Source organism: Taudactylus pleione, unplaced genomic scaffold (assembly GCF_031769625.1).
Source record: "Taudactylus pleione unplaced genomic scaffold, aTauple2 ptg000573l, whole genome shotgun sequence".
In the NCBI taxonomy this organism is placed as follows: Eukaryota; Metazoa; Chordata; class Amphibia; order Anura; family Myobatrachidae; genus Taudactylus; species Taudactylus pleione.
Genome location: NW_028284975.1, coordinates 1918613 through 1932818, shown reverse-complemented (window position 1 = coordinate 1932818; position 14206 = coordinate 1918613). Strand labels below are relative to the sequence as shown.

At 42.0% G+C, this 14206-nt stretch overlaps 1 protein-coding gene across 1 annotated transcript in view; it reads right to left on the bottom strand.

Annotated features, from left to right (window-relative positions):
- The window catches only part of DAPP1 (dual adaptor of phosphotyrosine and 3-phosphoinositides 1), a 128924-nt gene that overhangs the window by 37376 nt on the left and 77342 nt on the right, over positions 1–14206 (bottom strand). The window contains exon 3 of the mRNA XM_088453212.1: positions 7405–7538. Coding sequence (XP_088309338.1) covers positions 7405–7538 — 134 coding nt within the window. The remainder of the gene's footprint in view (positions 1–7404; positions 7539–14206) is intronic.

Here is a 14206-nt window from a genome sequence, read left to right as displayed (position 1 = left end):
GACGCACCCTGGCCGCTCGCGTCCTACGTCATCTCCGCTATTTATTAGATTAATCGAGTACATCGAATGGCGTCTGAACTGCTCGCAGTGCTTGTAGTAGGATCACCACTCCCCGTTTTCAAGCACCTTCCCCTGTTACCACCCACAAACGCCTCATCCTGTCACTCAAATTAGCAGGCACTCGCTATTTTGCGAGCGCTCGATTTCCGACCGCACTGACTGGTTGGCGAATGCACATTACGACCCATACGCATGCGCAGTTGTGTGAACATCGCTCAGAGCGAACGAGCGGACGCTTACGAGCGGCTCTGAATCAGGCCCTAAGTTATCTGATTTATGTGCATGCACTACCCCCAGCCCGCTGCTTGTAACAATGGGCCAATTTTATCTATTCTGTGATGCACAGCTCAGATCAAAGAAACTGGGATGTAGGGGAGAGAGCTCCTGTGCATAAGAGCCCCTTGCTGAATTAATAAGAAATAAATTACTTTTACAATGGATGCAAAAATAATTGTGTATATATAAGAAGAAACTGGATATATTAGATTCTTAGTACATTTACCCCTTACTGTATATTGAATAAGAATCGAGATAGGTCGAGATGACCATCTCGGGTGATTTATTGATTTTTTTCCCTGCTTGCAAATTTACTAAAGGCAAAGTCGGGTGAGTTAGAGAGAGATCTCTCTCATCTCACTCGTAAAACTCGGGTGAGATAGCAATCTCGAATCTTATCACCATCGGGCCAAATCGGAAGTACTTTTTACTTAAAACATACATCTCTCAAATGTACCAAAAATCGGGATGACAAGCTCGGGTGAGATAGGAGCAAACTCTCTGTCAAAATCACTTTTCAAACTCTATACGGGGCTGGTTAGTGGGGGGGGACCTCACGTCATTTTTTTTTTAAAAACTTACTGTATATCTATTTTTTACAAGACTTAACACACAAGCAGCAAGCACATATCTCACTGACATGTGCTGGCTGCTAGCTCGGGAGAGATTTGCAGAGAGAAAACACAGTAATCTCGGGTGAGTAATCTCCTGCAAAACGAGTTACTCGGGAGAGATATCTCATTCTGCTTCACCATCGGCCAACTCGTTTAGGGCTCTATTTACTACAATCCGCATATTGAATGCAGATTGTAGTGTGATATTATCGACTGAATTCGCATTGCGAATTTAGGCAATATCACAGGGATTTACTACAAATCCCTTGCAGGGACAGAGCTTGCGATAAAGCTCTGTCCCTGCGAATCCCCTCCGCACACTAGTCACGGTATTTTCGCAAAAAATACCGTGACAAAGTGCCGACGCATGCGCCGACCGACCGTCACTGCTATCCCCCCCGGCACTAAGCCCCGCCCCCCGGTGCTAAGCCCTGACCCCACGATCGCGGACCCCCCCGTGACCCTCCCTCCCTCAGTAGCACTTACCTGCAGTCATCAGTGATGTCTTCCATGCCTCCGGTCACCTGACATCCCATACTGCACTCGAACACGGTCACCTGATGACTGGGTCGCAGTGCACTATGGGAGACCAGCTGACCGGAGGGAGAACATCACCGGAGCCCCAATCACTGGTCCCTGGAGTCAGGTAAGTAAATATTTTTATTTTTTTCACTGGTCCCTGGAGTCAGGTAAGTAAATATTTTTATTTTTTTTAGCAGAGATCAGCTTGCGGCTGATCACTGGGGCCGGCTCCGGGCTCTGCTCTCCCCGTTACAGCAGAGTAGGAGGCCGGTAACCGGGGGAGACCCTGGATAACGCCACCTCCAGGTGGCGTTATTATCACAGGGCCTCCCTAGGTATTTTTTTCACTATTTATTTTTAGTAACTACCAGGCAGATCACATTTCCCATTAAAATTATGGTAAATGCGATCTGATTACTAATAATAGTGATACTTAGGGGTTGGAGTAGAATTTTGCAAATTCTACTCCAATTGCCCTGTAATAACTATAGGTGATACTAAAATAATGTGAAAAGGGTGTGAAAACACCCTTTTTCACTTTATTTTAGTAAAAATAATGATAATAAATAGAGCCCTTAGTCTCAAATCGCCCATTGGTAAATTTGGTAAAATAAAAGGGATTAAATCACCCAAATTTTGGCGAGTACCAGCGAGATAAATCACTTTGAAAATTGGGACCATTTCGAATCTTAGTAAATTTACCTCTAAGTGTTTATGATGTAACCAAAATATATAGTGGAGTAATGAGCATAATGTTGTAACTCCTGATTTGCAAGTCAGTATTAAGCAGATTCCTAATGTCTGTAAAAACAGGTTACGTGTTACATGACTAGGTGATGGGGGAGGTTTCAGGCAATTGTTATACTGTGGGAGTGTGAGCTTTTAGTGTTTCATCATATTTAGAGTAGATTATCCTCAGATAATTGTATCTGTTAAGATCTGGGAAATTGCCAGGTCTATTAACCTTCGTCTCAGGTTGTTTGTTTACTCACATACCAAAATCGCGGGTTAATGCGCGTTCACCTTCAAAAACCCGGGATTTTCATGTATGTGTGAAAGGGGAATAATTAATAGGAAGCTTGTAAATCTGCAATTTAACAGCAAACATGTCTCTGTTTAGAGGCACAGTGCAATAAAATGTCCACCCAAACCACATTGTAAATGGCACCTGTTAATCTAGCTCTACATTCAGTTTGTTGTATCAGTCGTTTCATCATGCATCTTCCATTACATCCACCTTTTATCTCCCACTAATTACAGATTGCTCAGTTCAGATGAGACATGTCTGGGTTGTACCATTACATACATACATACATAAATACATGGCATGACAAATCTAAATTCAAACTATTTATAGAAAACTGTCTACTTGTTGCTCCCCAACAATTTTATACTTCCTTATCTTACAGAAGGAAGAACTAGTAATATTTACTAAGCCTTGGATGGAGATAAAGTGAACGGAGATAAATTACCATCAGCTCCTGACATGTCACAGGCTGTGTTTGAAAAATGACAGTTAGGAGCTGGTTGGTTGGTACTTTATCTCCATCCAAGGCTTAGTAAATAGACCCCAGAGTCTGCTGTACAATTACATCTATTGCTGTGATAGAACTAATAGAGTGAATATATAAGACAACTATGAGATTCCCTACAGACAGACCCTTAATAGCAGGACATGATAAGGCGACCTGACCAATGAGCACATACTGACACACAAGTGTATACATTAGGTCAGAGGTTCCCAAACGCGGTCCTCGAGACTCTCCAACAGCTCAGGGTGCCTTGAGGACAGAGGGCCTGATTCAGAGCCACTCGTAAGCGGCCGCTCGTTCGCTCCGAGCGATGTTCGAATAACTGCGCATGCGTATGGGTTGTAATACGCATGCGCGAACCAGCCATTGCGGTCGGAAATTGTGTGCTCGCAAAATAGCGAATGCCTGCTAATTTGAGTGACAGAATGAGGCGTTTGTGGGTGGTAACAGGGGAAGGTGCTTGAAAACGGGGAGTGGAGATCCGAACGCAGGCGTGCCAAACGGTCAAAACGGGCGTTTTAAGGGTGTGCATAATTAACAAAGCAGCGTCATCGACCACGTCACTTGGCTGTCTCTTAGCCTGAACTGTTCGCATGATTGCGGTAGGAAAATCCAACCACAAGCACTGCGAGCAGTTCATACACCTTTCGATGTACTCGATTAATCTAATAAATAGCGGAGATGATGTAGGATGCGAGCGGTCAGGGGGCGTTTTTTAAAAAATAGCGAGCGCATGTTTCGTTCGCTCGTTCAGACATAGAGGCGTCAACAGACCGCAAAGAGCGAGCGCTCTATTTAAATATCCGGCCCCTTTTTCTGAACGAGCGAGCGCAAATAGCGTCCGACTCTGAATCAGGCCCAGAGTTCGGAAACCTCATTAGGTTATTTGCATCAACGATTACAGATCTGATACTGCAGTGTTCTAACTGTCATATAAGTGGTCCCTAGTGCACCTCAAGAGATGAGCTCTCTTTTTCTTTTTGGTTTTGACTAATTAGAGTAAAGAACACACTGAGATAATTCCTCTAATGACCCTTCCTGACCTATGAACCTATTCATAAATTCACATCCTGAAGCTCATGAAGGTCATTTAATTATCTTATTCTGCAACACAGAATGTTGATTTTTGCATGTGAGAGCAGTAATAGGCACACAGGTATGGCTAGGGCAAAAGATCAAGTGTTAAATGCACACGAAAAAAATGGATTTTGCATAACAATTTGCATCCAGCCCTGCAAGGGTAACATGTGATACTGTAGTTGATGCTGCGGAGGGTCCTGTTTTAACCCTCCATTCTGGCTACTAACTCCCGATCCCCACAGTACCATCAATCACCTCATCTATGGGGCACAAGGTGATCACACAAATGGAAATAGAATTAGGAAAATATGAGATCAAAGTTTGACCAACTTTGAAGCCAACCCTGAGATGTTTTTGGAAAATGTCATTACAGGAGATGAGCCCTGGGTATTCCTTTATGACCCAGAAACAAAGGCCCAATCAAAGCAATGAAAACACCTAGGCCAAAAAAGTTTAAATCACAGCGATCCGTAAACAAAGTCATGGCCACATTCTTCTGGGATTGCCGAGGTGTTATTCTCATTGATTACTTGGAACAAAACCAATCAACAGTGATCGATACATTATTACACTTAAGAAGCTGAAAGAAGCCATCCACAAAAAAAGGTCAACAATTCGACTATCAAATGTCATCTTACACCACGACAATGTCAGACCTCACACTTCGATGGCAACATCTGCGGCCATTGCCAAAATGGGGTGGGCAATAATGCCACATCCACCATACAGTCCTGATTTGGCCCCTTATGACTTTCATCTGTTTGGCCCTCTTAAATACTGTCTCCGTGGTCAACATTTTGAAGACATAAAGATTGTTAAAAACGCCATATGTTCCTGGGTCAAACACCAACCACTGGAATTTTTCCACAGCTTGGGTTGAGAGGTGGAGAAAATGTTTGAGGGCAGATCGTGAATTTTTTCAGTGGAGTCATTCTGTTACTAAGACTTCAAAGTATTTTACTGCAAATTTTCAAATCTGTATCTATAATAAAATTTGAGTTGTGAGCATTTAGGCATTACTTTTTGAACAACCCTCATATATATATATATATATATATATATATATATATATATATATATAGTTTGGTAAATAGGCGGCACTCCAGAGACTTCTATCTATGTGAACAAACGTTTTATTTTCAATGTTTCGGGGTTACATTCCCTTCATCAGGATATACACACGGGACGGGAGGCGGGCAAAACATATTTTTGCACCTGGGCCCACCATTCTCTAGATCCGACACTGGGGGGAAGCATTACATGTATGTGGCATAATGTATTGGGGCATTACATGTGTGTTGCATAATACATTATAAAATGCATTACATGTGTGACATAATATATTAGAAAGGGCATTACATGTGTGTTGCATAATACATTATAAAATGCATTACATGTGTGTGGCATAATGTATTAGAAAGGGCATTACTGATTTCACTCCTCCCTGTTACCAACTTCTGTCACTCTTTCCCTGCTGTCACCGTCTCCCTGTCACCCAGTGCTATCACCCTCTCCATGTCATCACCCTCTCCCTGTCGCCTACTGCTGTCACCCTCTCCCTGTCGTCACACTCTACCTGTCACCCACTGCTGTCACCCTCTACCTGTCATCACAGACTGCTGTCACCCTCTCCCTGTTACCAACTGCTATCACTCTCACCCTGCTCTCATCTTCTCCCTGTCACCAATTGCTGTCACCCTCTACCTTTCGTCAATCATTGCTGTCACCCTCACCCATTGCTGTCACCCTCTTCCTGTCACCCAGTGCTATCACCCTCTCCCTGTCATCACCTCTTTCCCTGTGACCATCTCCCTGTCATCACCCTCTCCATCATCACCCTCCCTGTTACCAACTACTGTCACTCTCTCCCTGTTACTAACTACTCTCTCCCTGTCACCTATTGCTGTCACCCAGTGTTGTCACCCTCTCCCTGTCGTCACCCAGTGCTGTCATCCTCTCACTGTCACCAAGTGCAGTCACCCTATCCCTGAATATGTATCTTTGAGTATAATTGTAGCTTAGCACCCAGGGTGGTCCTGCTGTATAAGGACTTGGGTATAATTGTAGCTTAGCACCCAGGGTGGTCCTGCTGTATAAGGACTTGGGTATAATTGTAGCTTAGCACCCAGGGTGGTCCTGCTGTATAAGGACTTGGGTATAATTGTAGCTTAGCACCCAGGGTGGTTCTGCTGTATAAGGACTTCATACATATTCATGTGGGGCCTATGTGTTTTTTTTGCAAAGCATAAAAGCACAATTCTTTTCACGTGGGGGCTAATGTGTTTTTTTTTTATGCGTAGCCTATGGGGGTTATCCAATTAGATGCAACCCTGTGACTAATTACCATCAAAAATCCCAGCTGCGCGGGGAAAGGCTGTGCAATTAACTAATATTTTTCTGTCGCCGAAAAATCGGAATTATTTCACAAGGGGCACCAAAATTTATATCTGCTTACCAAAAAAATTAGGCTCGGGCCGGCCCTGGTTTTACCGCAGCTAAAGTGCCAACGCCAAATCAATTAGATAGTCTCATTGAGTACAGTTTCACATACCATAGCGGCCAAAGGTATGATCCGGCACATGCAGGGTGATGGGCTCCGAAAGAAGCCCGTTCCTGCTATGTGGCCGGAGGCTGCTGCGCATGCGCAGTCCCGTGGACTGCACATGAGTGGCGCCCATTGCCAGCGGAGGGATCTGGGAGATCCCTCCGCTGGCTAACATGCGGTAAGTCCCCATAGGCTACAGCAGCTAACTCTATCTTCAGATGGCGTTAGCTGCTGGGGCCAATATCGGGAATGCTTAGCATTCCCGATATTGATACATTTGGCAGCATTGCATCCCCCATAGAAACCTATGGGGGAGGTGGCTGCCAGCGGCAATGGAGGGATCACAGCAGGTATCGGAGATAGTGATACCTGCTGCGGTCCCTCCTTCATACATCCGGGGGATAATTAGTATTTGAGGTAAACCCCCGAAAACAGGTGTTTTCGGGGAATTTACCTCAAATTCCCTTTGCTAAATAGGCCCCATATACTTTAGTTAAAGCATAGAAGGATACATAAACAAAAAATAGCAATATATAAAGTGAGAACCGCAGGAGAAGATAGAAAACTTCTTCATACATTGTACAGTATACAGGGAAATTAGTCAAAAGGAGTTATACTGTGGGGTGAGCTAATAACATAAAATCCCAGGAGCAAACCTTATACATCTGGGTCTAATGCTTGAAATTAGGGACAGTTGCTTTGTAAGATATACTGTGGCACAGAAAGCTATAAAACAGGTCACTGACATGCAGTAAGCATTCACATCATGAATTACCTGATTCACTTCCAATCAAAGGCTGGTTAGCAAAATGTTGAATAAAGTCTTCTACACTTGAGAATTCATTGAATCCGAACTTGTATGAAGTTTCATTTTGGTAGACATGAAAGTGTTTAACAGAGTCCTTGGCCCTAAATCAAAGATACATGTGTTATTATAATACACCTATTGTACGTAGTATTCTGTTGATAACATTGTTTGTAACTACAGCATATCTTTAATATATTGTATGTAAATACAAGTAAGCACTATAACAATATCAGATTACTATGGGAAGTAATTCTGTTGGCATGATGCAAGTTATCTATATATAACAGCTACATAATGGGTGTAAGGTGCAATCAGGGAGATTGCTAGACTGTTCAGGGATACAGGGAGATTGCTGCTATTTCAGGGAGTCTCCCTGACAATGAGGGAGAGTTGGTAAATATGATCTTAAGGGGCGTACACACGGTACGATTAAACAGGATGATATGAATGATAACGATATCGATCATATCGTTATCATTCTTCTCGTCCTGTTTTTGGGCCCTTCCAACCCCCAAATGACAGTCGGTGCGCGGCCATGGATGGACGATATCGACCATCGCCCGTGCATGCAGGCCAACCTGGTCGTTATCGACCAGGTTAGCCTGATTACTATAGGGACCAGCAATCGTTGATCGCGGGTCGTTATAATCTCTCTGGGGTTGGTGCATGTGCTGGATGTTCGATATCAAACATCCAGCACATGCAGGACGATCAGACAACAATATATTTATCGTTGTCTGATCTGTCTGATTGCTCTGTGAGTACAGAGCTTTACTGCAAACTATAGTTAGGAATATACCATTAGACTCACACACAGTCATTTGAATTACTTGAAAATATTTATTTTAGTTAAATTATCCTTTTCATTTTCCAGCAATGAAGCAAAATACTGTTACATTTTTCATGGTTTCATCAGGTATACGGTACAGTTACAATACCTTATTAGAGCATATATTACTATTAGGAATGTATTTACTGCAACTTGATACTGGATGTCGATTTTGGATCACTCCATGGGGCAGATGCAAAGTTGAACACAAGTCAGCCGCAATTGCAGCCGTCCTGTCTGCACAAAACTAAATGAGGATTTTCACCCAAGGTATACGCAAGTTTGCGACTAGACTGCCCCTACCTGTATGGTTCCTTCCATAGCAGTGCCCATGATCAGAGCACACTTCCACCAGCCATACTGTATGTGTATGTCATGTTAAGAGAACAGTCTAAAAGCATAACAATGGAACACACACAAAACTTTGCATAAACCGCAATTATATCTATATGCCCTAGACATGCCCTCACTAAACTAAGCCTATGTGTAAATGCCCTGGTACCACCCTGTTATGCTTTTTCAACTGCAAGTGTGAAATGAGACATACAATGAGTTGCATATGATGCCACTGGGTTGTATTCTAAATCGCCTGTACAGTAGATGCGTGCGTAGTCCAAAATCACTCACAACAAACTGCTTGCATAATGGACTTGCACGTCACTCTCTTCACCGGCCCCTACGTGTCTAGGGTGCGCACTGAAGGAAAAAGACGGGCATAACAGTAATTTTTTCACGTTCAAGTTAGGTTAACATCAATTACAATTGTCTTTTTTTTTATAATTCTTTATTTTAAATGGTCAATCAGAATACAATTTAACACAAAAAGGAGAACAAATATAGGGTCACAAAAACCCAATACAAACCATATTTTAAACAATAATAGACAAACAAAACTATTAAAAAATGCTTGGTAAGAAGGAGGGGGGGGTAAAAAGAGGACAGGAGGAAGGGAGAGATGGGGGGGAGACATGACATATCATCTAGAGAATCAGTACATATCAGACGTTTTCTGGAGGGTAAACCTCAATCGTTGCTCACGGGTCCATGCACCAAGTGTGCAGAAGGAGAAGGGCGACTGTGCTCAGCGAGCAACCAGGGAGCCCAAACTTGAGAAAAAACATGCCCTCGATCTTGGAGGTAATAAGTTATCTCCTCCATGGTCGCAATATGGCAAATCTGACTCTTAAGTACAGAGAGGAGTGGAGGGGAGGTCTTTTTCCAATTTAGAGCAATAAGAGATTTTGCCGCTGCTAATATGTGTGGAGCTAATTTTTTGGAAAATTTGTCAATATTCGGGGGTGGGTAGCACAATAAAAATATCCAAGGATCTTTTGAGATCGGAGCTTTCAGAAGGGAATTTAGTAGATTATGGACAGAGACCCAGAAGGGAACAATAATTGGACAGGTCCACCAGATATGGACCATAGTACCCCTGCAGCCACAACTGCGCCAACAATCAGGTGAAGAGGATAGGAACATTTTATGAAGTCTCTCAGGAGTATAGTACCACCTGTAATAAATTTTATATGCATTCTCTTTAATTTTGGTTGCAATAGAACTTTTGCTATCCCCAGTTTCATGTCGTCCCAGGCTTCGGCATCTGGTAGAGAACCAAGATCTCGTTCCCAAGCATTTTCGTGAGGACTAAGAGAGGGAAGGGTAGCGTCCAAAAGAAGAGCATAAATCTGGGAAATTAGACCTATAGATAAGGGGTAATGTCTACAGAGATTTTCAAAAGGGGTAAGGGCACGGAGGACAGATAGTAAAGGTAATGATTGTTAAAAATGGCGAATTTGAAAAAATTTGAAAGGATTAAGCATCTGGGATGGGAGTTTTAGTTGTAATATTGGCAGGGATAACCAGTGACCTTCGTCAGAAAAGTCAGTGGGGAATCTAAGGCCTACATTTATCCACCTATGGAACCTCAAAGTAGAGGAACCAGGAGGGAACAGGGGGTTATACCAGATAGGAGTTAGAGGACATACCGGAGAAGAAAGATTCATTTTATGTGAGTAGAGACCCCAGAGTTTGAGGTCAAATTTAATAGTAGGGAGTAATTTGGATGCGGAAGGTCGGTGTGCGGGTAGTGTGCCCCATAAAGAAGTTAAGTCTGGAAGAGTAGTATAGGCAGATTCAATATACAACCATGAAATAGAACCTGGGGGAGAGTATGAGGCAACAAGATGGGAAAAATGGGAGGCGAGATAATAAAGTTTAACCTTAGGAAGACCTCTCCCACCTCTTACAACCGACCTTTCCAAAACTTTAACCACAATTCTCGGGGGTCTGTGATCCCAAACAAAACGAATCAGGGCTTTTTGAATATTACTTAGAAAAACAGCGGGAACAGTTCAAGGGGAGAGTCTGAAAAAGATAAAGCCATTTTGGTATAACCTCTGATTTGGAGTAATTGATTTTATACCCAGAGACAGTGCTATAGAACCGAAGAACAGAAAAAAGGTTGGGGAGAGAGATTGCCGGTTGAGTCAGGGATAGAAGGATATCGTCTGTGAAAAGAGAGATCTTAGGCTCCAAAGTGCCAACTTGAACCCCCCGAATATCAGGATGGGATCTAATATGGGAGGCCAGTGGTTCAATTATAAGGGCAAACACCAAGGGGGATAAAGGGCATTACAATTGTCTTTTAAAGGCACATACATTACCATTTTGTAAGCGGCTGTGCCTAGATGTGCATTATTAGTTAAACATGAAAAGAGGAATGAAAGTTAGTTACCTTGGAAAATTCACTAATTATATTCAGGACCTTTTTCTTATTTTCTCACCTGTCCCTTTAGATTAATGCATAGTAGTAACATTTAATTTTGTGATGGCTGAATGATTTCAGAGTAGGATTATGGCAATTACTGCTTGCTCATTTACCCTAACCTTTCTGCATTGCGTGGTTTAGCTAATGGATCTGTGCTTGATTAGCCAAGCTCAACAGGAACACTCCCACTTCAGTTTTGATATTTTAGACCACAGCTGCTTTCAGTGACACAACAATGTACTGTTATTGCAATGGATCACATTGAGTGAGAAATCAGAGCTATTCGTTTGTCAGCTTGTGATTCTTAAGGTGATTGTCAGGAGGCTGCTTTGAGTATTAGGGACTGTGGTTGTAAAATAACCTCGGCTATTGGATTTAAGGGTTCTAGGCACTGGGTAACCATAATTCTTATATAACAAGTACTTGCGATTATGCGCACCCTCCGGGATGTAATGACCGCTAAATAATGAAGAGAGATTTTTCATTATTCTTATTCTTCCAAAATCCACTTCTCAAAAAAGTGATACAGTCAAAGTTTCTATCCTCCAAAGGACTATTTTGTTTTTCACCTTTATTTCATATATCCACTTATGCCAATTATTCCGTAATGTGGTGTTGGGTATACTCCTCCGTATAGACATATAAGGAGAGAAAATATCACATATAGTGAAATATTGTTTATTTAATCAAAATTTCTTTAAAATCACATCCATTAAAAGCCACCAAATGCCAGACACAGCAGCGTACTAGATTAAATGGGGTGTCAGTATTGCACACCCAAAATCGCATGTATGAAGTTTACCAGTTCCCTCCCGGGTAGAGGTACTGCATTACTTCTGGTCATATGCAAGGCAGATGTCCCCCACTGTATTCACCTGGATCCCTGTCTGTATAGTCACCTATAGTGACTATACAGACAGACAGGGATCCAAGTCTGGTACGCTGCTGTGTCTGGCATTTGGTGACTTTTAATTGATGTGATTTTAATGGAGTTTAAACTTTTTGGAGTTTAGTACATAAGGTTCAGATCATAGTCCCCAATGATAATAAAGGGGAGTGCAATCTGAAGTGCTAATTAGCACTTTGCTGGAGATTTCTGTGTAATCTCCTGCAATGTGCTTTTAGTACATAAGTACAATACATAATATTACAAAAACTGCAGTTTATGCATAATTGTATTTAGTATAGGCTTTGGTGGCTTTTAATGGATGTGATTTTAATGAAATTTTGATTAAATAAACTATATTTCAATATATATGATATTTTCTCTCCTTACTTATACTGTATATCTACAGTATACGGAGGAGTATACACAACACCACATTATGGAATAATTGGCATACTGTAAGTGGATATTTGGAATAAAGGTGAAGAACAAAGTAGTCCTTTGGAGGATAGAAACTTTGACTGTATAACTTTTTTGAGAAGTGGATTTTGGAAGAATAAGAATAAAGAAAAAACTCTCTTCGTTATTTAGAGAACACTACACCCCTGAGGGTGCGCATAATCGCAAGTACTTGTTATATATGTTCATTGGGAGGTGTAAGTGACCACCTCAGTGTTTGTTGCTGCACTATTGTGTTGGAGCGCAAGTTTCTCTCTATATATTTTTTGTACTGGGTAATTCTTACTTAAATGCACCTGTATAATGTCTGTATCAATATAATAACATATGATGATATATACAGTATATACAAGTGTTCTGTAAGTAATAATTTAATTAGGCTTTTTATTAGGTAAACTTGTTTCTTATACAGTATAATGCTTACCCCATTGTAAATTCTTGTGGATATTAGAGTTACCTAGTACTATTGTTGGCTGTAGAAAAGCATTTGTCCTACAGCCTTGTCCTTTTACACAGTTTCAGTGTGAATAATTTTATTATTAGTTTGAGGATGTACAGTATTTCAAAATCCTCATATCATTATGAATTTTTGACACAACAAAGGAGTTATCACAAATATATTCAACCATGAAGCTGAACATATAGTATAAGTATCAGACTCACTTATTATATCATGGAAGTTCTGTAAAAAAATATAACAACTAATGGTCTAATTAACCAAAAATCTTATTGGCCTTAATGTGATAAAACTCTGCTTTGTGACTGTTTGCAGAATTGACATCACTGTCTGAGTGATATTGGGTAACTGCGGCCAGTTCCTGTCACCTTCCATGGTTGCAAAATTAACACTATTATCATTTATTGTGGGTAATTTGCACAACACTGTGACTCTTGTCCTTCTGGGTACACATTATCTGATTCTCGGCCAGACATGGCTATATCTCTCAGATATGACCATTATTGTGTAGTGTGTACACAGGACCAGGGCCCAACGCTACCTATTTAGCATGTGCTGCACACTCGCTATGTCAGTCAAGTCATTTTGGTATCATTCAGAAAGTGCAGTGTATACGGTCCTATGCCTAATGGCTGCCGATTGCTTGTGCTGATTTGTATTTAATCAGCTGTGACATGACATCCCTCAGCTTGTCAGCAGATGAATGAACGTTATGTCAGCAGAGCAGAGGAAGGTAGTGTGAGGCACACCATTTGCCATGGAACTACACATCCCAGCATGCCTTTCACAGACACTTTGTTGATTGCCTATGGCTGTAGAAATGTGACCAGATAGGTCTCTGCTATGTATATATATGGTTAAGAATCATCCCTATATTGTTTATATGGGTCAGAGCCTCGCTAATCATGAACATCTGGAGTCACTCTATTAAACTGATTATTTTAGCTATTTAGCTCTGACCTGACCCATAGACTCATACTCCCGCCTCTTGAAAAAGGCACCGGTGTGCAGAGAAACGCGTTGAGGACATGGACCACCTTTGAGAGCTGAGCCCCACTGCTGCTGTATACTCAATTTCTGGGAACATTTCCATTTATCTCTCCCGCTCACATACCAAACAAACAGCTGAAGCCCCATGTGACCCGCGCAGCCTCCTGTGAGTGAGACACTTGGAGGACTGCGGACGGAGCTTCCATCTGGAGGGACGGCGTTGCTGTGTTTACACTCCCTTTACGCTGCTGGAGCCGGAGCTACCATCATCCAAAAGCCACTGGAGCGGCGGGACTGATAAGAGGGGAGTGAGTACAGCGGAGAACTGAGTTTTCTCATTCCGCACTGTTATACTGGAAGCGCATATTTACAGCGCATTGT